Source organism: Sebastes fasciatus, chromosome 16 (genome assembly GCF_043250625.1).
Source record: "Sebastes fasciatus isolate fSebFas1 chromosome 16, fSebFas1.pri, whole genome shotgun sequence".
In the NCBI taxonomy this organism is placed as follows: domain Eukaryota; kingdom Metazoa; phylum Chordata; class Actinopteri; order Perciformes; family Sebastidae; genus Sebastes; species Sebastes fasciatus.
In genome coordinates, this window is record NC_133810.1 from 9,792,548 (window position 1) to 9,815,961 (window position 23,414).

A 23,414-nucleotide genomic window follows, 5' to 3' on the forward strand; every position below is an offset into this window, starting at 1 on the left:
TTCTCCTCTAGACGACAGTGAATGTCTGTAAGTTTCACTCTCTGTTTCCAGATAAATGCTGTGCTCATTTCCTCAATGTTTGTCCACTGATCTGCAGTGTATGAGCGTTCCAGCTCTTACATTTGATCACATGGTGTTTGCACCCATCTGTAAACGGGCAGATCTGTGAAAGGGGAGGGAACGACAAGTCTGAGATGAATAGACTTTGAGCCGTAGGAGCCTCGCCTTGCCAGTAAATAAAGTCTAGGTGGGGTTTGTAAAAGGTGTGCTTCATTCCAGGAAGAGGAGCGGTTTGAGCGTTGCTGTGTGTCTTTAGTCCTGTTATAGTCTGTCTTTTAGATACAGAACTACAGAATTAAATGGAAGACTTGCAATGTAATATATTACTACTACTACTACTATGATGAATACTAATAAGTTAACATTAAATTATACAAATTATGTTCATGGAGATACTAAAATTACCTATTTTGTTTTAAACTTTGTTTTATATTCATTTGACAGATGCACAAAAATCCAAATCCATTTATGTATTTTTACCTACATGACTCTTTTATTCATTTTGTAGTTTTTTATACAATTAAGCCCATTTATATAATAACGAAATCCAATTGTAAGTGAACTGTACTCATATAGCACCTTGCATACACATAGAGCGATATTCTCCCACTATGCACCTTGGACATCTACAAAAAGATCTAAAATGAGATCATATCCATTGACGAATTTAAGGGCATCATATTGAATGTGGTGATATGTGGTTACCAGCATGTTAAACAGCTGTTCTTCAGTTTTATGGTGAATTTTTGTATATAATGTTGAATATGTTGTATTTTAATGTGTTGTAATTTTATATGGCCGGCCAGGTCTCTCTTGTTTTTTTATCTCAATGGGAGTTCTTAGTAGAATAAAGGTAAAATAACATAAATAAAGAGAGAGGGGGGGTTAAAACGAAATGTACCAGAAGTGGCATTTGCTGGCATCCACACTTGACACCAACAGAGACACACCAACACTAGCAACCCCTGAAAGAAAAAACTCTCTAACTCTACCTGCCTGGTAGGCCTAGTCTGTAAAAATAGTATGGAAATGAATGAAAAATTAAATGAAATGATTTGTTATATCTGGATTTCCCTTCTCCCTCATTCTGTATAAAGACAAGACAATCATATTGTAAGTTATTTTTTTCTGTCTAGTTTTATTACAGAGCAATATGCAGCACATAGGCGTGAATTTCTGCATTTCCTCTTAAATTAAAAGAAACACCGGTTTAACAACAGATGCACTTTTTGCAATTGTGAAGGGGAAACTGTTGAACATGTGATTGTAGATTGTTTTCATGCTACTTCTTTTTGGTTTGATTTACAGAATAACTTCTCTGTCATGTTATCACCTGGGCAGTTGAGTAGTTTCCCTGTGTTTCCTCTGTTTCCCTGTCCTTTTGTCTCCTGTGTGTTTTACCCTGTCAGTCTGGTCTGTCTGTCTGGAAGGAGGTGTGGCCATCTCCTCCTCCCTCTCCTGGGCGGTGGTTGCTGGAGCAGCTGACACTAATCATCAATCAAGACACACTCTGCAGTATATCAACCCTGGTCTTCCTGCGATTCATCGCCAGATCGTTATCGTCGCCACAGTGTGTGGTATACTTACCTGCCAGCTGCCTCCACTTCCTGCGATACCTACCTGCTCACTCTCCAACATCATTGCTTCTCCTCGGATCACAGTGGACTGGAAACACCATCGGGAGGAACACTGGAACCCCATTCCCCATGCTCCTCGCTTCCTTGAAGACTTCCAGTCTTTAATCCCAGCCACGTTGGACTCTGAGAAACCTTGCCCTGTCCACCATTTAAATGTATTATTTATTAATAAATTCTCATTGTTACATCTTTAAACCTTGACTAGTGTGTGCTGCTTTTGGGTCCACGTTTTGTTTCACCAGAACATAACATTCTCAAAACATTTGGAAAAAAATATCATTCTAACAAAGATTGAGGTATTATTCACTTTTAACAATCCCAGTGTTTCAGCAGAAGAAATTTACAAAATGAATTTGATTCATATCTTAGCAAAATATTATATCCATAAAATGATATGGCTTAAAAAAATATCCTCCTTTTATAAACATTACATTATACAAAATATGAAGATATGAAGATTTAGTACAACTAAGATTATTTTAAAAATAAATTATATTACATTCATTTGGCAGATGCTCAAAAATTCAAACCCAAATACATTTATACATTTTTACATACATGACTGTTTTATTAATTTTGTAGTTTTTACATAATTAAGCCCATTCATATAACCAAATTCAACTTTGAGTAATACAAAAACTGATTTTTCGTCAGACATTTTGCATATGCAATATTTTCCTTGCACAGTATATAGGGAAAATGTTTAGTAGCCTAAATATAACATCAAACTTCAACAAACAAGATTGTTTAATCCCTATATATATAAAAAAGAAAGTATTTATTTTTCATTTAACACATTCTGCTGAAATATTGTCTTGACATGTTTTCTGTTGCAAAAAAAGCCAAAGTTTTGGAGCTTATTTGTCTTCATTAATCTCCCCGTGCGTTTGTCTGTTACCAAAATATCTTGAAAAAAACTGATTAGTTGGACAGAAATTTAGTTGGAAAAAGTCAACAATTTATTTATTTAGGCTATTTATTTGTCGGATTTTGAACATTAACTTTTAATAAAAAAAAATTAACCATGTAAAGACACTTGAATTTACTCTCAAAAAGATGATTAGCAATTTTTCAGAAAAAAATACATTTACAAAAAAAGGGTGATGTGATTTTACAATATCAGAACAGACAGCAGTATGTAGAGTACTAAAAACTAAACATTACTCTTTTTTAAAATCTATATTACATTCATTTTGCATATGCAATATTATCCATGCACAGTATATAAGGGAAATGTTTAGTAAATATAACATAATAATCGAATTTCAACAAACAATCTCTATGTAGCAAATAAAAAAAAGTTTTCATCATTTCATTGAATTAAAATAGAAGAAAAAAGTCCCACCCACTATGTTTGATCTCTGCAGTGCAGACACATCTCAACATTTACTGTACAGAGATGAATCACTCATTAAACTCTTGTCTACTTGAGCTCACACAGCTCAGCAGTGCCTCCAACATAAATATTTGGAATCCAAAATCCAGCATAGAGAGGCTGAGTGAACGTGGTCTGGACTCTGTGGAGGAGAGTCATGGTTTCAGAGACGCTGTAGTAAGATAGAGTACCTGCCCTGTGATCCAGGTAAACTCCTATTCTGGAGGACTGAGGGCCTGAGACGGAAGTAGAAATATTGTTGTGTCTGAATCTATAACTACTACTGTTACAGTCTAATGACCAAGATTTGTCATTAAATCCAAATCTACTTTCATTAATGGTGCCTGTTCTTCTAATATCCTTGTATGCAACTGCTATACAAACTCTCCCACTCCGTTTCACCTCCCAGTAACAGCGTCCAGTCAGACCCTCTCTACTCAGGACCTGCCACCATCCACCAAATCTGTCTTGGTGATCCAAATATAACTGGTTTCCTTTCATTAATGTTGCTTTTCTGTCCCTGTCACTCAATGACAAACGGTTGAATGCTGTATTTGGATCCAGTGTGATTTGACAAGAATATTTCATAAACTCAGCTCTGGTTCTGGGCTCTGCTTGTAAAACATCCACTTCAGTCACTGCCAGAGAGATCTTTCCCCACTCCTCACTCAGAACAGCCTGCAGTTTATCTCTGGCCTCTGACACCGCCGCTGTCACATCCTCAAAGGAGAACAGAGGACAGATATCAATGCTGGGAACGTCTTTAGATTCGCTCAGACGTGACAGCGAGGGGTAGTTGTTTAGGAAATGGAGGTGATCCTCTGTGTGTGAGAGCGTCTCCAGCTCAGTGTCTTTCCTCCGCAGCTCAGTGATCTCCTGCTGCAGCTTCTCCTCAAGCTCTTTAGCTCGACTCACTTGAGTTTTCTGCTGGGATCTGATCTTCTGCTTCACTTCAGAGCTTCTTTTCTCAATGAGACGGATCAGCTCAGTGAAGATCTTCTCACTGTCCCTCACAGCTTCATCAGCAGAAAGATTGATAGCCTCCACCCTCTGCTGAAGCACCTTCACGTCTTTCTCTCTGTCCTGGACTCTCTGTTGGACTTCTTGCCGACTCGCCCCGAGCTCCTTCTGCTTCTCAGCCCTCTCTGCTGCAGCGGAGACTGTGTCATGACCTTTATGATCATCCATGGAGCAGAGATAGCAGATGCACTTCTGATCAGTGCGGCAGAAAATCTTCATCACCTCGTCATGCTGAGAGCAGATGTTCTCCTGGAGCTTTAATGTGGCCTCAACCAGCTTGTGTTTCTTTAATGGAGCTACATTGTAGTGAGGCTGGAGGTGCTGCTCACAGTAAGAGGCCATACACGCCAGACAGGACTTGAGGGCTTTCACCTTCATCCCAGAGCAGAAATCACAGGCCACGTCTCCAGGTCCAGCAGAGGAATGATCAGGTGAAGCAGCTTGAAGTCCTGCTTTCTTCAGTTCCTCCACCAACTCTCTTAACATGGTACTTTTCACCAGGACAGGCCTCGGTGTGAAGCTCTGCCTGCACTGAGGGCAGCTGTGTGTCTTCGTCTCATGCTCCTCACCCCAGTAGTCTTTAATACAGCTCATGCAGTAGCTGTGCCCACAGGGAATAGTCACCAGGTCCTTTAGAAGATCCAGACAGATTGAACAGCTCAGTTTGTCTCGATCCAGAATCACTTGCTGCGCCATTTCTCCTCTAGACGACAGTGAATGTCTGTAAGTTTCACTTTCTTTTTCCAGATAAATGCTGTGCTCATTTCCTCAATGTTTGTCCACTGATCTGCAGTGTATGAGCGTTCCAGCTCTTACATTTGATCACATGGTGTTTGCACCCATCTGTAAACGGGCAGATCTGTGAAAGGGGAGGGAACGACAAGTCTGAAATGAATAGACTTTGAGCGGGAAGAGCCTCGCCTTGCCAGTAAATAAAGTCTGGGTGGGGTTTGTGAAAGTTGTGCTTCATTTCAGGAAGAGGAGCGGTTTGAGAGTTGCTGTGTGTCTTTAGTCCTCAGTTATAGTCTGTCTTTCAGATACAGAACTACAGAATTAACTGGAAGACTTGCAATGTAATATATTACTACCACTACTACTATGATGAGTACACTATAAGTAAACATTAAATTATACAAATTATGTTCATGGAGATACTAAAATGACCTATTTTTTTTTAAACTTTGTGTTACATTCATTTGGCAGATGCACAAAAATCCAAATCCATTCATGCATTTTTACCTACATGACTCTTTTATTCATTTTGTAGTTTTTTATATAATTAAGCCTATTTATATAAAAACCAAATCCAATTGTAAGTGAACTGTACTCATATAGCACCTTGCATACACATAGAGAGATATTCTCCCACTATGCACCTTGGACATCTACAAAAAGATTCAAAATGCACCAACACTAGCAACCCCTGAAAGAAAAAACTCTCTAACTCTACCTGCCTGGTAGGTCTAGCTTGTAAAAATAGTATGGACAAGAAATGAAAAATGAAATGAAATGATTTATTATATCTGGATATCCCTTCTCCCTCATTCTGTATAAAGACAAGACAATCATATTTTTTAAGTTATTTTTCTGTCCAGTTTTATTTCAGAGCAATATGCAGCACATAGGCGTGAATTTCTGCATTTCCTCTTAAATTAAGAGACACACCGGTTTAACAATAGATGCACTTTTTGCAACTGTGAAGGGAAACTATTGAACATGTGATTGTAGATTGTTTTCATGCTACTTCTTTTTGGTTTGATTTACAGAATAACTTCTCATAAACATTTTGAAAAAAATATCATTCTAACAAAGATTGAGATATTACTCACTTTTAACAATCTTTTTCGGAAGATGAAATTTACAATGAATTAGATTAATATCTTAGCAAAACATTATATCCATAAAATGATATGGCTTAAAAGAATATCCCCCTTTTATACTTTTAAAGATACTGATTTTAAAACATATTTGACTATGATTGAAAATTCTAAATTGGCAAAATCTATTAGATTGTTTAGACATTTCAAATTTATTCCAATTTGTTGTTGTTGTTTTTATTTTAATTTTATTTTCCTTACATTTTATTTGTTGTATAATGTATTTTATTTTTCTATTATTTTTCTATACTGTAAAATATATTCTTTGTAATGAAACATGAACAGGTTTATGTAACTATTGTATTGAACTTTCAAAAAATAAAAATATTAAATTGGTAAAAACTATTAGATTGTTTAGACATTTATTCCAATTTGTTGTTGTTGTTTTTATCTATCTTTTCCTTTCCTTACATTTTATTTGTTGTACAATGTATTTTATTTTTATATTATTTTGTATAGTGTAAAATATAGTTGCTGAATTTTTTGTAATGAAACATGAACATGTTTATGTAATTTTTGTATTGAACTTTAAAAAAATTAAAAATTTGAATTTGCATAAACTATTAGATTGTTGACATTTTAAATTTATTCCAATTTGTTGTTTTTATTTATCTTTTCCTTTCCTTACATTGTATTTGTTGTATAATGTATTTTATTTTTATATTATTTTTTTATACTGTAAAATATATTTTTTGTAATGAAACATGAACATGTTTATGTAACTATTGTATTGAACTTTCAAAAAAATAAAGTATGAAAAAAAAGACACACCGGAAGCTGTCTTACTTAATGGCCTGGAAGCAGAATCCCGAGGTGTAACATTTATTTTCCTCCGCCGGAGCTCGAAACATTCTTTCCTATGAGCCTAAAACCAGCAGCTCACATCCTATCAACCATCAACATGTCGTGATGACCGATCATAGGTGCACATAGCTAAATAAATAACAAACAATATGACGGGGATTTTTATTAAACTTACTTTATTATTCTCATTATATCATTCAGATTGTTTGAGGTTTTCTGCTGTGACCGCACAAAGTAAGAGACTGAGAGTTAATGCTAAACACTGCTGACTGTTATATCATGATATCATGCTGCTGACTGTTGTATCATGATATCATGCTGCTCACTGTTATATCATGATATCATGCTGCTGACTGTTATATCATGATATCATGCTGCTCACTGTTATATCATGATATCATGCTGCTGACTGTTATATCATGATATCATGCTGCTGACTGTTATATCATGATATCATGCTGCTGACTGTTATATCATGATATCATGCTGTTAACTGTTATATCATGATATCATGCTGCTCACTGTTATATCATGATATCATGCTGCTGACTGTTATATCATGATATCATGCTGTTAACTGTTATATCATGATATCATGCTGCTGACTGTTATATCATGATATCATGCTGCTGACTGTTATATCATGATATCATGCTGCTGACTGTTATATCATGATATCATGCTGTTATATCGTGATATCATGCTGCTGACTGTTATATCATGATATCATGCTGCTGGCTGTTATATCATGATATCATGCTGCTGACTGCATTACAATAAGTTAGTTTAGGAGTGTTTATTGGACAGGACATAGCTAGAGCTAATTCAACATTACTTAGATCATAACAACAAATCTTAAACAACACAAACTGAACACAATAACCTTCATGACGATAGGATTTATTACAGGGCTTTTGTGTTAGACTGCATTAGTTTTAGCTAGATGTACCTTTTATTAACTGGTAACTGAATGTACATGACTGGTTGACCTCTTCTAGCCTGATATTCAGACTGAATTACCTTTTAATTTCACTTCATTTGAATCACTCAACACATTTGAGATATGAGTTGTGATTTAGAGGTTTAGACCTTTTCAGTACATCTTCCTTTAGACTCACTCAGCAATTTTCAACTGGGAGGTAACCGTCAGCTTTTGGCAAAGAAAAGTAGAGTTGTTATTAGAAATAAGAGATAATCTTCAATTGATAGTTTCTGTTATATTTCCTTTTTTTTCATTTGTGTTTTTTGAGTGATTTTCTTCTCTCACCATCATCAGCATTAAATCAACACATGGTCTGTTGTCGGTAGATGATGATTTAAAAAAGATATTACCTCACATTTTGAGTGTTTTTGAGACGACGTGAAGCCCAGTTATTCCTAAAGTGTGATTGGCGAAGCCTGTAAAGCTTTCTATAAGTCCCATTTTATTCCTGCATGATTGTTGTGGAATGTTCAAAAGTTGTGTATTAAATCTGAAAGTAAAACATTCTGCTGAAATATTGTCTTGAACATGATTTTCATTTACAAAAAAAAGACCCCAACATTTTACAAATTTAAAATCATTCCAAAATTGTGTTGTTTCTGGTGAAATCCACCAGAAAGTGAAAGTTATTTTACTGCCTTCATTAATCACCCTGTGTGTTACCAAAATATCTTGAACACTGATTGATTAGAAATTAAGTAGGAAAATGACAGATTTTTTTTTTATACTCGGACAGTGAAATGAAGAATATAGAATATAGATAAGTCAACAATTTATTTATTTATTTGTAGGATTTACAACATTGGTTTTCATTAATGTATCCAAATAATTGTTATCATGAAAGTACATTTGAATTCTTTCTTTAAAAAAAAGATTACCAAACTATTTTTCAAAAGGTTACATTTAAAATGGTCCCAGTTTTCTGGTACTCGTACTTTTCTGGGTACATTAAAATAAAAGTTGCTATTTTAACAGCAGCACAGTATGCAGAAAGTAAACATTACATTATACAAATTATGAAGATATGAAGATTTAGCACAACTAAAATTATTTAAAAAATAAATCATATCACATTAATTTGACAGATGCTCAAAAATCCAAACCCAAATACATTTATACATTATTACATACATGACTGTTTTATTAATTTTGTAGTTTTTACATAATTAAGCCCATTAATATCATAACCACATTCAATTTTAAAAACTGATTTTTAGTCAGACATTTTGCATATGCAAAGTCAACAATTTATTTATTTAGGCTATTTATTTGTATGATTTTTAACATTAACTTTTTATATATTTTTTTAACCATGTATAGACACTTGAATTCACTCTTAAAAAGATGATTAGCTATTTTTCAGAAGGATACGTTCAACATTAGACCAGTTTTTCCTGTACTTTTTGGGTACATTTACAAAAAAAAGGTGATGTGATTTTACAATATCAGTACAGACAGCAGTATGTAGAGTACTAAAAAGTAAACATTAGTCTTTTAAAAAATCTATATTACATTCATTTTGCATATGCAATATTTTCCATGCACAGTATATAAGGGAAATGTTTAGTAAATATAACATCAGAATCAAATTTCGACAAATAATCTCGATGTAGCAAATAAAAAAAAGTTTTCATCATTTCATTGAATTAAAATAGAATAAAAAAGTCCCACCCACTATGTTTGATCTCTGCAGTGCAGACACATCTCAACATTTACTGTACAGAGATGAATCACTCATTAAACTCTCGTCTACTTGAGCTCACACAGCTCAGCAGTGCCTCCAACATAAATATTTGGAATCCAAAATCCAGCATAGAGAGGCTGAGTGAACGTGGTCTGGACTCTGTGGAGGAGAGTCATGGTTTCAGAGACGCTGTAGTAAGACAGAGTACCTGCTCTGTGATCCAGGTAAACTCCTATTCTGGAGGACTGAGGGCCTGAGACGGAAGTAGAAATATTGTTGTGTCTGAATGTATAACTACTACTGTCACAGCGTAATGACCAAGATTTGTCATTATATCCAAATACACATTCATTAATGGTGCCTGTTCTTCTAATATCCTTGTATGCAACTGCTATGTAAACGACCCCGCTCCATTTCACCTCCCAGTAACAGCGTCCAGTCAGACCCTCTCTACTCAGGACCTGTTCCCATTCACCAAATCTGTCTTGGTGATCCAAATATAACTGTTTTCCTATCATTACTGTTGCTTTTCTGTCCCTGTCACTCAATGACAAATTGTTGTGTGCTGTATTTGGATCCAGTGTGATTTGACAAGAATATTTCCTAAACTCAGCTGTGGTTCTGGGCTCTGCTTGTAAAACATCCACTTCAGTCACTGCCAGAGAGATCTTTCCCCACTCCTCACTCAGAACAGCCTGCAGTTTATCTCTGACCTCTGACACCGCCGCTGTCACATCCTCAAAGGAGTGCAGAGGACAGATATCAATGCTGGGAACGTCTTTAGATTCACTCAGACGTGACAGCGAGGGGTAGTTGTTTAGGAAATGGAGGTGATCCTCTGTGTGTGAGAGCGTCTCCAGCTCAGTGTCTTTCCTCCGCAGCTCAGTGATCTCCTGCTGCAGCTTCTCCTCAAGCTCTTTAGCTCGACTCACTGCTCACAGTAAGAGGCCATACACACCAGACAGGACTTGAGGGCTTTTACCTTCATCCCAGAGCAGAAATCACAGGTCACGTCTCCCGGTCCAGCAGAGGAATGATCAGGTGAAGCAGCTTGAAGTCCTGCTTTCTTCAGTTCCTCCACAACCTCTGCTAACATGGTATTTTTCACCAGGACAGGCCTCGGTGTGAAGCTCTGCCTGCACTGAGGGCAGCTGTGTGTCTTCTTCTCATGCTCCTCACCCCAGTAGTCTTTAATACAGCTCATGCAGTAGCTGTGCCCACAGGGAATAGCCACCGGATCCTTTAGAAGATCCAGACAGATTGAACAGCTCAGTTTGTCTCGATCCAGAATCACTTGCTGCGCCATTTCTCCTCTAGACGACAGTGAATGTCTGAACGACAAGTCTGAACTGAATAGACTTCAAGCAGGAAGAGCCTCGCCTTGCCAGTTAATAAAGTCTGGGTGGGGTTTGTAAAAGGTGTGCTTCATTCCAGGAAGAGGAGCGGTTTGAGAGTTGCTGTGTATCTTTAGCCCTCAGTTATAGTCTGTCTTTCAGATTCAGAACTACAGAATTAAATGGAAGACTTGCAATGTAATATATTACTACCACTACTACTATGACGAGTACTAATAAGTAAACATTAAATTATACAAATTATGTTCATGGAGATACTAAAATGACCTATTTTTTTAAACTTTGTGTTACATTCATTTGGCAGATGCACAAAAATCCAAATCCATTTATGTATTTTTACCTACATGACTCTTTTATTCATTTTGTAGTTTTTTATACAATTAAGCCCATTTATATAAAAACCAAATCCAATTGTAAGTGAACTGTACTCATATAGCACCTTGCATACACTTAGAGAGAGATTCTCCCACTATGCACCTTGGACATCTACAAAAAGATCTAAAATGAGATTGTATCCGTTGATGAATTTAAGGGCATCATATTGAATGTGGTGATATGTGGCTGCCAGCATGTTAAACAGCTGTTCTTCTGTTTTATTGTGAGTTTTTGTATATAATGTTTAATATATTGTATTTTAATGTGTTGTAATTTTATATGGCCGGCCAGGTCTCTCTTGTTTTTTAATCTCAGTGGGAGTTCTTAGTAGAATAAAGGTAAAATAACACAAATAAAGAGAGAGAGGGGGTTAAAATGAAATGTACCAGAAGTGGCATTTGCTGGCATCCACACTTGACACCAACAGAGACACACCAACACTAGCAACCCCTGAAAGAAAAACCTCTCTAACTCTACCTGCCTGGTAGGCCTAGCCTGTAAAAATAGTATGGAAAGAAATGAAAAATGAAATGAAATGTTTTGTTACATCTGGATTTCCCTTCTCCCTCATTCTGTATAAAGATATGCAAGACAATCATATTTTAAATTTTTTTTTTCTATCCAGTTTTTTTACAGAGCAATATGCAGCACATAGGTGTGAATTTCTGCATTTCCTTGTAAATTAAAAGACACACAGGTTTAACAATAGATGCACTCTTTGCAATTGTGTAGGGAAAACTGTTGAACATGTGATTGTAGATTGTTTTCATGCTACTTCTTTTTGGTTTGATTTACAGAATAACTTCTCAAAACATTTTGAAAAAATATCATACTAACAAAGATTGAGATATTACTCACTATTAACAATCTTTTTCGGAAGATGAAATTTACAATTAATTAGATTAATATCTTAGCAAAACATTATATCCATAAAATGAAATGGCTTAAAAGAATATCCTCCTTTTATAAACATTACATTATACAAACTATGAAGATATGAAGATTTAGTACAACTAAAATGACTTTAAAAATAAATTATATTACATTCATTTGGCAGATGCTCAAAAATCCAAACCCAAATACATTTATACATTTTTACATACATGACTGTTTTATTAATTTTGTAGTTTTTTTTTACATAATCAAGCCCATTCATATAATAACCAAATTCAATTTTTAGTAGAAAAAAAACTGATTTTTCGTCAGGCATTTTGCATTTGCAATATTTTCCATGCACAATATATAGTGAAAATGTTTAGTAGCCCTAATATAACATCAAACTTCAACAAACAAGATTGTTTAATCCCTATATATATAAAAAAGAAAGTATTTATTTTTCGTTTAACACATTCTGCTGAAATATTGTCTTGAAGTGGCAGTAGGCAACAATATTTTGGCATAATTTGGCAAAAATTCCATAATAACCTTTCAGCATAATGTAATTCAAGTGATCTGAGAGAAGGCTACACCTCTGCTTCTCCTCGTGGCTCTGTTTACAGGCTTTAGAAAATCTTGCCCGTGACGGCAGACTTTGACCAATCACAGGGCATTTCAGAGAGAGCGTTCCTATTGGCTGTTCCACAAAAGGAGATGCGCGTTCACGTCTGATCTCTGCAGATAGTGAAAGCCTCGGTCAATGGCGGAACAACCTACTGAAAAGCTTGCTATTCCAGCATTGGCAGCAACTGCCTACACCTCAAAACAACCCAAAAAAAGAAAGACAGACTTTCAAAAAGACAGTCCAAAAGAGAGTCCGACAATAAGCGGAATAAAACGCGTGTCAATATCGGCGAAGCGTTTCAGCGGTGGAGAGATCTCCGGGACAGCATCGGCCTCACGTTGGACTCTGAGCTAGCAGTTCTTCTCCTGGACAGGTAAGCTACTAACTTCGTTTTCCTGTAATATCTCAATGTTTTGTACTGATTTGTTTGTAGGTAGCTTTACCGTGAAAGCAGGCGATGAGTAGCCAGGTTGAATGTACGTTAGCCTTCTGCTAACCGTAGCCCGAGGCTTGCTGCGGCTAATTCAAGTCCATGTTTATGTTTATGTAGCTACTGTAGCTGGATCCTTGAATCACAGTCTGTCATCTCAAAGGGCTTTATAGACCCATACGTTTACTAAGAGAAAGAACGGACGGTAATTCCCATAGAATTGCCGCTATATAACGACACATCACAGTCAGTAGTACTCGATACAGTAACCTATATGAGTAGCGTTACTCATACAGTAACGTTACTCATACAGTAACCTATATGAGTAGCGTTACTCATACAGTAGCGTTACTCATACAGTAACGTTACTCATACAGTAACGTTACTCATACAGTAACCTATATGAGTAGCGTTCGGTTACTCATATAGCGTAGCGACAAGTCTGAGATGAATAGACTTTGAGCGGTAGGAGCCTTGTATAACCGGTAAATAAAGTATAGGTGGGGTTTGTAAAAGGTGTGCTTCATTCCAGGAAGAGGAGCGGTTTGAGAGTTGCTGTGTGTCTTTAGTCCTCAGTTATAGTCTGTCTTTCAGATTCAGAACTACAGAATTAAATGGAAGACTTGCAATGTAATATATTACTACCACTACTACTATGATGAGTACTAATAAGTAAACATTAAATTATACAAATTATGTTCATGGAGATACTAAAATGACCTATTTTTTAAACGTTGTGTTACATTCATTTGGCAGATGCACAAAAATCCAAATACATTCATGTATTTTTAAATACATGACTCTTAATAATTTTGTAGTTTTTTTATATAATTTAGCCCATTTATATAAAAAACAAATCCAGTTTTAAGTGAACTTTACTCATATAGCACCTTGCATACACATAGAGAGAGATTCTCCCACTATGCACCTTGGACATCTACAAAAAGATCTAAAATGAGATCATATCCATTGATGAATTTAAGGGCATTGTATTGAATGTGGTGATATGTGGTTACCAGCGTGTTAAACAGCTGTTTGTCAGTTTTCTTGTGAATTTTTGTATATAATGTTGAATATGTTGTATTTTAATGTGTTGTAATTTTATATGGCCGGCCAGGTCTCTCTTGTTTTTTAATCTCAATGGGAGTTCTTAGTAGAATAAAGGTGAAATAATATAAATAAAGAGAGAGAGGGGGTTAAAATTAAATGTACTAGAAGTGGCATTTGCTGGCATCCACACTTGACACCAACAGAGACACACCAACACTAGCAACCCCTGAAAGAAAAAAACTCTAACTCTACCTGCCTGGTAGGACTAGCCTGTAAAAATAGTATGGAAAGAAATGAAAAATGAAATGATTTGTTATATCTGGATTTCCCTTCTCCCTCATTCTGTATAAAGACAAGACAATCATATTTTATGTTATTTTTTTCTGTCCAGTTTTATTACAGAGCAATATGCAGCACATAGGCGTGAATTTCTGCTTTTCCTCGTAAATTTAAAGACACACCGGTTTAACAATACCACTTTTTGCAATTGTGAAGGGCAAACTATTGAACATGTGATTGTAGATTGTTTTCATGCTACTTTTTTGTTTGATTTACAGAATAACTTCTCAAAACATTTTGAAAAAAATATCATACTAACAAAGATTGAGATATTACTCACTTTTAACAATCACAGTTTTTTGGCAGAAGAAAATTACTAAATTAATTTGATTAAAGGGACTATTTGTAACTTTCAGAAATGCTTCTTAACAGCGACACCTGTGGCTGTGAAATCAACGAAAGTCAGCGTCGAGCTCGCGCTTGCTCGCTCTAAATATACCTGAACGAGCATCGCGCAAAACAGTGAGGCGACACACGTCAGCTAAAAGCACAATATCACTCTATATTTCAGCTGCTTGGCAGTAATGTTAGCTGACCAGACGAAGGTCTCTCCATGAACATGATTTAGATCTGATCCTAGTGTTGGCTTTTCCTGCCTAAGTGCAGGCTGATGCAGCGGAGCTCTGCAGCGTGTCTCCCTGCTCTCTCCGCCCGCAGCCGGAGAGAGCAGAGGAGACACCGGCACCCGGTCGGTAACGAGAGGGTAACATAACTCTCTGAAGAGCTCCATCACTTCACAAGACACAGGAAAGCTCTGTTGGTCTGGAGGAACTGCAGCATTTATTTCTGCACAAACGTCCCCTGTGCATTCACTAGATATTCTCAGAGCTAAACTCTTCTGCAGTGTGTAGTGAGCGCGCGTTCACGTCTAGAGGTGGAGCGAGACAGCGAGGACGCGCGCGCATTCTGAGTGAAGGAGAGCATGCAGCGGAGACGAGGCTCCAGCCACACGCGAGCGCGCATATGCGAACGCGCATGTGTGACGACCCGTTACATTTATGCGCGTACAAAGTTACAAATAGTCCCTTTAATATCTTAGCAAAATATATCAATGAAATTATATGGCTTAAAAGAATGTCCTCCTTTTATACTACGCAAAAACATTTAAAATGTATTCCAATTTGTTGTTTATATTTATATTTTCCTTTCCTTACATTGTATTTGTTGTATAATGTATTTTATTTTTATATTATTTTTTATACTGTAAAATATATTTGTTTAATTTTATGTAATGAAACATGAACATGTTTATGTAACTATTGTATTGAACTTTCAAAAAATAAAAATTTTAAATTGGCAAAATCTATTAGATTGTTTAGACATGTATTCCAATTTGTTGTTGTTTTTATTTATCTTTTCCTTTCCTTACATTGTATTTGTTGTAAAATGTATTTTATTTTTATATTTTTTTATACTGTAAAATATATTTTTTGTAATGAAACATGAACATGTTTATGTAATTATTGTATTAAACTTTAAAAAAAATAAAGTATGAAAAAAAAGACACACCGGAAGCTTTCTTACTTAATGGCCCGGAAGCAGAATCCCGAGGTGTAACATTTATTTTCCTCCGCCGGAGCTCGAAACATTCTTTCCTATGAGCCTAAAAACAGCAGCTCACATCGTACCAACCATCAACATGTCGTGATGACCGATCATAGGTGCACATAGCTAAATAAATAACAAACAATATGACGGGGATTTTTATTAAACTTACTTTATTATTCTCATTATATCATTCAGATTGTTTGAGGTTTTCTGCTGTGACCGCTCAAGGTAAGAGACTGAGAGTTAATGCTAAACACTGCTGACTGTTATATCATGATATCATGCTGCTGACTGTTATATCATGATATCATGCTGCTGACTGTTATATCATGATATCATGCTGTTATATCATGATATCATGCTGCTGACTGTTATATCATGATATCATGCTGTTATATCATGATATCATGCTGCTGACTGTTATATCATGATATCATGCTGTTATATCATGATATCATGCTGTTATATCATGATATCATGCTGTTATATCATGATATCATGCTGCTGACTGTTATATCATGATATCATGCTGTTATATCATGATATCATGCTGCTGACTGTTATATCATGATATCATGCTGTTATATCATGATATCATGCTGCTGACTGTTATATCATGATATCAGACTGCTCACTGTTATATCATGATATCAGACTGCTCACTGTTATATCATGATATCATGCTGCTGACTGTTATATCATGATATCATGCTGTTAACTGTTATATCATGATATCATGCTGCTGACTGTTATATCATGATATCATGCTGCTGACTGTTATATCATGATATCATGCTGCTGACTGTTATATCATGATATCATACTGTTATATCATGATATCATGCTGCTGACTGTTATATCATGATATCATGCTGCTGACTGTTATATCATGATATCATGCTGTTATATCATGATATCATGCTGCTGACTGTTATATCATGATATCATGCTGTTATATCATGATATCATGCTGCTGACTTATATCATGATATCAGACTGCTCACTGTTATATCATGATATCAGACTGCTCACTGTTATATCATGATATCATGCTGCTGACTGTTATATCATGATATCATGCTGTTAACTGTTATATCATGATATCATGCTGCTGACTGTTATATCATGATATCATGCTGCTGACTGTTATATCATGATATCATGCTGTTAACTGTTATATCATGATATCATGCTGCTGACTGTTATATCATGATATCATGCTGCTGACTGTTATATCATGATATCATGCTGCTGACTGTTATATCATGATATCATGCTGTTAACTGTTATATCATGATATCATGCTGCTGACTGTTATATCATGATATCATGCTGCTGACTGTTATATCATGATATCAGGCTGCTGACTGTTATATCATGATATCATGCTGCTGACTGTTATATCATTATATCATACTGTTATATCATGATATCATACTGCTGACTGTTATATCATGATATCATACTGTTATATCATGATATCATACTGCTGACTGTTATATCATGATATCATGCTGTTAACTGTTATATCATGATATCATGCTGCTGACTGTTATATCATGATATCATGCTGCTGACTGTTATATCATGATATCATGCTGCTGGCTGTTATATCATGATATCATGCTGCTGACTGCATTACAATAAGTTAGTTTAGGAGTGTTTATTGGACAGGACCTAGCTAGAGCTAATTCAACATTACTTAGATCATAACAACACATCTTAAACAACACAAACTGAACACAATAACTTTCATTAAGACAGGATTTATTACAGGGCTTTTGTATTAGACTGCATTAGTTTTAGCTAGATGTACCTTTTATTAACTGGTAACTGAATGTACTTGACTGGTTGACCTCTTCTAGCCTGATATTCAGACTGAATTACCTTTTAATTTCACTTCATTTGAATCACTCAACACATTTGAGATATGAGTTGTGATTTAGAGGTCTAGACCTTTTCAGTGCATCTTACTTTAGACTCACTCAGCAATTTTCTACTGGGAGTTAACCGTCAGCTTTTGGCAAAGAAAAGTAGAGTTGTTATTAGAAATAAGAGATAATCTTCAATTGATAGTTTCTGTTATATTTCCTTTTTTTTCATTATTGTTTTTTGAGTGATTTTCTTCTCTCACCATCATCAGCATTAAATCAACACATGGTCTGTTGTCGGTAGATGATGATTTAAAAAAGATATTACCTCACATTTTGAGTGTTTTTGAGACGACGTGCAGCCCAGTTATTCCTAAAGTGTGATTGGCGAAGCCTGTAAAGCTTTCTATAATTCCCATTTTATTCCTGCATGATTGTTGTGGAATGTTCAAAAGTTGTGTATTAAATCTGAAAGTAAAACATTCTGCCGAAATATTGTCTTGAACATGATTTTCATTGCAAAAAAAAGACCCCAACATTTTACAAATTTAAAATCATTCCAAAATTATGTTGTTTCTGGTGAAATCCACCAGAAAGTGGAAGTTATTTTATTGCCTTCATTAATCTCCCTGTGTGTTTGTCTGTTACCAAAATATCTTGAAAACTGATTGATTAGAAAGAAATTAAGTAGGAAAAGGACACCTTTTTTTTTTGATACTCGGACAGTGAAATGAAGAATATAGAATATAGATTAGTCAACAATTTATTTATTTATTTGTAGGATTTTTAACATTGATTTTCATTAATGTATCCAAATAATTGTTATCATGGAAGTACATTTGAATTCTTTCTTTAAAAAAAATGATTACCAAACTATTTTTCAAAAGGTTACATTTAAAATGATCCCAGTTTTCTGGTACTCGTACTTTTCTGGGTACATTAAAATAAAAGTTGCTATTTTAACAGCAGCACAGTATGCAGAAAGTAAACATTACATTATACAAATTATGAAGATATGAAGATTTAGTACCACTAAAATGATTTTGTAAAATAAATTACATTACATTCACTTGGCAGATGCTCAAAAATCCAAACCCAAATACATTTATACATTTTTACATACATGACTGTTTAATTCACTTTGTAGTTTTTACATAATTAAGCCCATGTATATAATAACCAAATTCAACTTTGAGTACAACAAAAATAGATTTTTCGTCAGACATTTTGCATATGCAATATTTTCCATGCACGGTATATAGTGAAAATGTTTAGTAGCCTAAATATAACATAAAAACTTCAACAAACAAGATTGTTTAATCCCTATATATATAAAAAAGAAAGTACTTATTTTTCATTTAACACATTCTGCTGAAATATTGTCTTGACATGTTTTCTTTTGCAAAAAAAGCCAAAGTTTTGGAGCTTATTTGTCTTCATTAATCTCCCCGTGTGTTTGTCTGTTACCAAAATATCTTGAAAAAAACTGATTTGTTGGACAGAAATTAAGTTGGAAAACAACTGATTTTTTTGAAAGGAAGAATATAGAGTGTGACAAGTCAACAATTTATTTATTTATTTAGGCTATTTATTTGTCGGATTTTGATTAAACATTAACCGTTATATATTTTTTTAACCATGCAAAGACACTTGAATTCACTCTTAAAAAGATGATTAGCTATTTTTCAGAAGGTTATGTTTAAATGGGTGTTTTTCCTTAATTTGTTTTGGGTACATTTACAAAAAAAAGGTGATGTGATTTTGCAATATCAGTACAGACAGTCTTTTTTTAACTTTATATACATAAATTTTGGATATGCAGTATTTTCATGCACAGTATATAAGGAACATGTTTAGTAAATATGACATGATAATAAAATTTCAACAAACAATCTCTATGTAGCAAATCAAAAAAAGTTTTCATCATTTCATTGAATTAAAATAGAAAAAAAAGTCCCACCCACTATGTTTGATCTCTGCAGTGCAGACACACCTCAACATTTACTGTACAGAGATGAATCACTCATTAAACTCTTGTCTACTTGAGCTCACACAGCTCAGCAGTGTCTCCAACATTATATGGAATCCAAAATCCAGCATAGAGAGGCTGAGTGAACGTGGTCTGGACTCTGTGGAGGAGAGTCATGGTTTCAGAGACGCTGTAGTAAGACAGAGTACCTGCTCTGTGATCCAGGTAAACTCCTATTCTGGAGGACTGAGGGCCTGAGACGGAAGTAGAAATATTGTTGTGACTGAATTTATAACTACTACTGTAACATTCTAATGACCAAGATTTGTCATTATATCCAAATCCACATTCTTCTCTTGTGCCTGTTCTTCTAATATCTTTGTATGCAACTGCTATACGAACGATCCCGCTCCGTTTCACCTCCCAATAACAGCGTCCAGTCAGACCCTCTCTACTCAGGACCTGCCACCTTTCTCTAAATTTGTCTTGGTGATCCAAATATAACTGATCTCCTTTCATTAATGTTGCTTTTCTGTCCCTGTCACTCAATGACAAACGGTTGTTTACTGTATTTGGATCCAGTGTGATTTGACAAGAATATTTCATAAACTCAGCTCTGGTTCTGGGCTCTGCTTGAGGCGGTAAAACATCCACTCCAGTCACTGCCAGAGAGATCTTTCCCCACTCCTCACTCAGAACAGCCTGCAGTTTATCTCTGGCCTCTGACACCGCCGCTGTCACATCCTCAAAGGAGCGCAGAGGACAGATATCAATGCTGGGAACGTCTTTAGATTCGCTCAGACGTGACAGCGAGGGGTAGTTGTTTAGGAAATGGAGGTGATCCTCTGTGTGTGAGAGCGTCTCCAGCTCAGTGTCTTTCCTCCGCAGCTCAGTGATCTCCTGCTGCAGCTTCTCCTCAAGCTCTTTAGCTCGACTCACTTGAGTTGTCTGCTGGGATCTGATCTGCTGCTTCACTTCGGAGCTTCTTTTCTCAATGAGACGGATCAGCTCAGTGAAGATCTTCTCACTGTCTCTCACAGCTTCATCAGCAGAAAGATTGATAGCCTCCACCCTCTGCTGAAGCACCTTCATGTCTTTCTCTCTGTCCTGGACTCTCTGTTGGATTTCTTGCCGACTCGCCCCGAGCTCCGTCTGCTTCTCAGCCCTCTCTGCTGCAGCGGAGACTGTGTCATGACCTTTATGATCATCCATGGAGCAGAGATAGCAGATGCACTTCTGATCAGTGCGGCAGAAAATCTTCATCACCTCGTCATGCTGAGAGCAGATGTTCTCCTGGAGCTTTAAAGTGGCCTCAACCAGCTTGTGTTTCTTTAATGGAGCTACATTGTAGTGAGGCTGGAGGTGCTGCTCACAGTAAGAGGCCATACACGCCAGACAGGACTTGAGGGCTTTCACCTTCATCCCAGAGCAGAAATCACAGGCCACGTCTCCAGGTCCAGCAGAGGAATGATCAGGTGAAGCAGCTTGAGGTCCTGCTTTCTTCAGTTCCTCCACAACCTCTGCTAACATGGTATTTTTCACCAGGACAGGCCTCGGTGTGAAGCTCTGCCTGCACTGAGGGCAGCTGTGTGTCTTCTTCTCATGCTCCTCACCCCAGTAGTCTTTAATACAGCTCATGCAGTAGCTGTGCCTACAGGGAATAGCCACCGGATCCTTTAGAAGATCCAGACAGATTGAACAGCTCAGTTTGTCTCGATCCAGAATCACTTGCTGCGCCATTTCTCCTCTAGACGACAGTGAATGTCTGTAAGTTTCACTCTCTGTTACCAGATAAATGCTGTGCTCATTTCCTCAATGTTTGTCCACTGATCTGCAGTGTATGAGCGTTCCAGCTCTTACATTTGATCACATGGTGCTTGCACCCATCTGTAAACGGGCAGATCTGTGAAAGGGGAGGGAACGACAAGTCTGAGCTGAATAGACTTTGAGCGGGAGGAGTCTTGTCTAACCGGTAAATAAAGTCTAGGTGGGGTTTGTAAAAGTTGTGCTTCATTCCAGGAAGAGGAGCGGTTTGAGCGTTGCTGTGTGTCTTTAGTCCTCAGTTATAGTCTGTCTTTTAGATACAGAACTACAGAATTAAATGGAAGACTTGCAATGTAATATATTACTACCACTACTACTATGATGAGTACTAATAAGTTAACATTAAATTATACAAATTATGTTCATGGAGATACTAAAATGACCTATTTTCTTAAACTTTGTTTTATATTCATTTGACAGATGCACAAAAATCCAAATCCATTTATGTATTTTTACCTACATGACTCTTTTATTCATTTTGTAGTTTTTTATACAATTAAGCCCATTTATATAATAACGAAATCAAATTGTAAGTGAACTGTACTCATATAGCACCTTGCATACACATAGAGCGATATTCTCCCACTATGCACCTTGGACATCTACAAAAAGATCTAAAATGAGATCATATCCATTGACGAATTTAAGGGCATCATATTGAATGTGGTGATATGTGGTTACCAGCGTGTTAAACAGCTGTTCTTCAGTTTTATTGTGATTTTTTGTATATAATGTTGAATATGTTGTATTTTAATGTGTTGTAATTTTATATGGCCGGCCAGGTCTCTCTTGTTTTTTTTTATCTCAATGGGAGTTCTTAGTAGAATAAAGGTAAATTAACATAAATAAAGAGAGAGGGGTGGTTAAAATGAAATGTACCAGAAGTGGCATTTGCTGGCATCCACACTTGACACCAACAGAGACACACCAACACTAGCAACCCTTGAATGAAAAAACTCTCTAACTCTACCTGCCTGGTAGGCCTAGCCTGTAAAAATAGTATGGACAAGAAATGAAAAATTAAATTAAATGTTTTGTTATATCTGGATTTCCCTTCTCCCTCATTCTGTATAAAGACAAGACAATCATATTGTAAGTTATTTTTTTCTGTCCAGTTTTATTACAGAGTAATATGCAGCACATAGGCGTGAATTTCTGCATTTCCTCTTAAATGAAAAGACACACCGGTTTAACAATAGATGCACTTTTTGCAATTGTGAAGGGAAAACTGTTGAACATGTGTTTGTAGATTGTTTTCCTGCTACTTCTTTTTGGTTTGATTTACAGAATAACTTCTCTGTCATGTTATCACCTGGGCAGTTGAGTAGTTTCCCTGTGTTTCCTCTGTTTCCCTGTCCTTTTGTCTCCTGTGTGTTTTACCCTGTCAGTCTGGTCTGTCTGTCTGGAAGGAGGTGTGGCCATCTCCTCCTCCCTCTCCTGGGCGGTGGTTGCTGGAGCAGCTGACACGAATCATCAATCAAGACACACTCTGCAGTATATCAACCCTGGTCTTCCTGCGATTCATCGCCAGATCGTTATCGTCGCCACAGTGTGTGGTATACTTACCTGCCAGCTGCCTCCACTTCCTGCGATACCTACCTGCTCACTCTCCAACATCATTGCTTCTCCTCGGATCACAGTGGACTGGAAACACCATCGGGAGGAACACTGGAACCCCATTCCCCATGCTCCTCGCTTCCTTGAAGACTTCCA

General features: G+C 36.3%; 2 protein-coding genes across 3 annotated transcripts; both read right to left on the reverse strand.

Moving 5' to 3' along the window:
* Positions 1–2,655: 2,655 nt before the first annotated feature.
* On the reverse strand, positions 2,656–4,811 carry LOC141752938 (tripartite motif-containing protein 16-like). Its single transcript, XM_074611223.1, has one exon. It carries the CDS (start codon positions 4,786–4,788, stop codon positions 3,121–3,123), a length of 1,668 nt encoding a protein of 555 aa, XP_074467324.1. The 5' UTR covers positions 4,789–4,811; the 3' UTR covers positions 2,656–3,120.
* Positions 4,812–9,426: 4,615 nt separating this feature from the next.
* Positions 9,427–21,636, reverse strand: LOC141752936 (E3 ubiquitin/ISG15 ligase TRIM25-like). Of its 2 annotated transcripts, XM_074611220.1 has the most exons (2): positions 20,607–21,636; positions 9,427–10,166 (listed from the first exon to the last, which is right to left on the reverse strand). In XM_074611220.1, the coding sequence occupies exons 1-2, from the start codon at positions 21,615–21,617 to the stop codon at positions 10,125–10,127; spliced, it is 1,053 nt and encodes a 350-aa protein (XP_074467321.1). In that variant the 5' UTR covers positions 21,618–21,636; the 3' UTR covers positions 9,427–10,124. The 2 variants fall into 2 exon arrangements, with proteins under 2 accessions (XP_074467321.1, XP_074467320.1); XM_074611219.1 differs by lacking the exon at positions 9,427–10,166 and having other exon boundaries at positions 19,947–21,617.
* Between the last annotated feature and the right edge of the window lie 1,778 nt (positions 21,637–23,414).

What these genes read in the sequence shown, in the direction of transcription:
- LOC141752936 (XM_074611219.1), bottom strand. Translation starts at nt 21,617, where the DNA reads ATGGCGCAGCAAGTGATTCTGGATCGAGACAAACTGAGCTGTTCAATC.
- LOC141752938 (XM_074611223.1), bottom strand. Translation starts at nt 4,788, where the DNA reads ATGGCGCAGCAAGTGATTCTGGATCGAGACAAACTGAGCTGTTCAATC.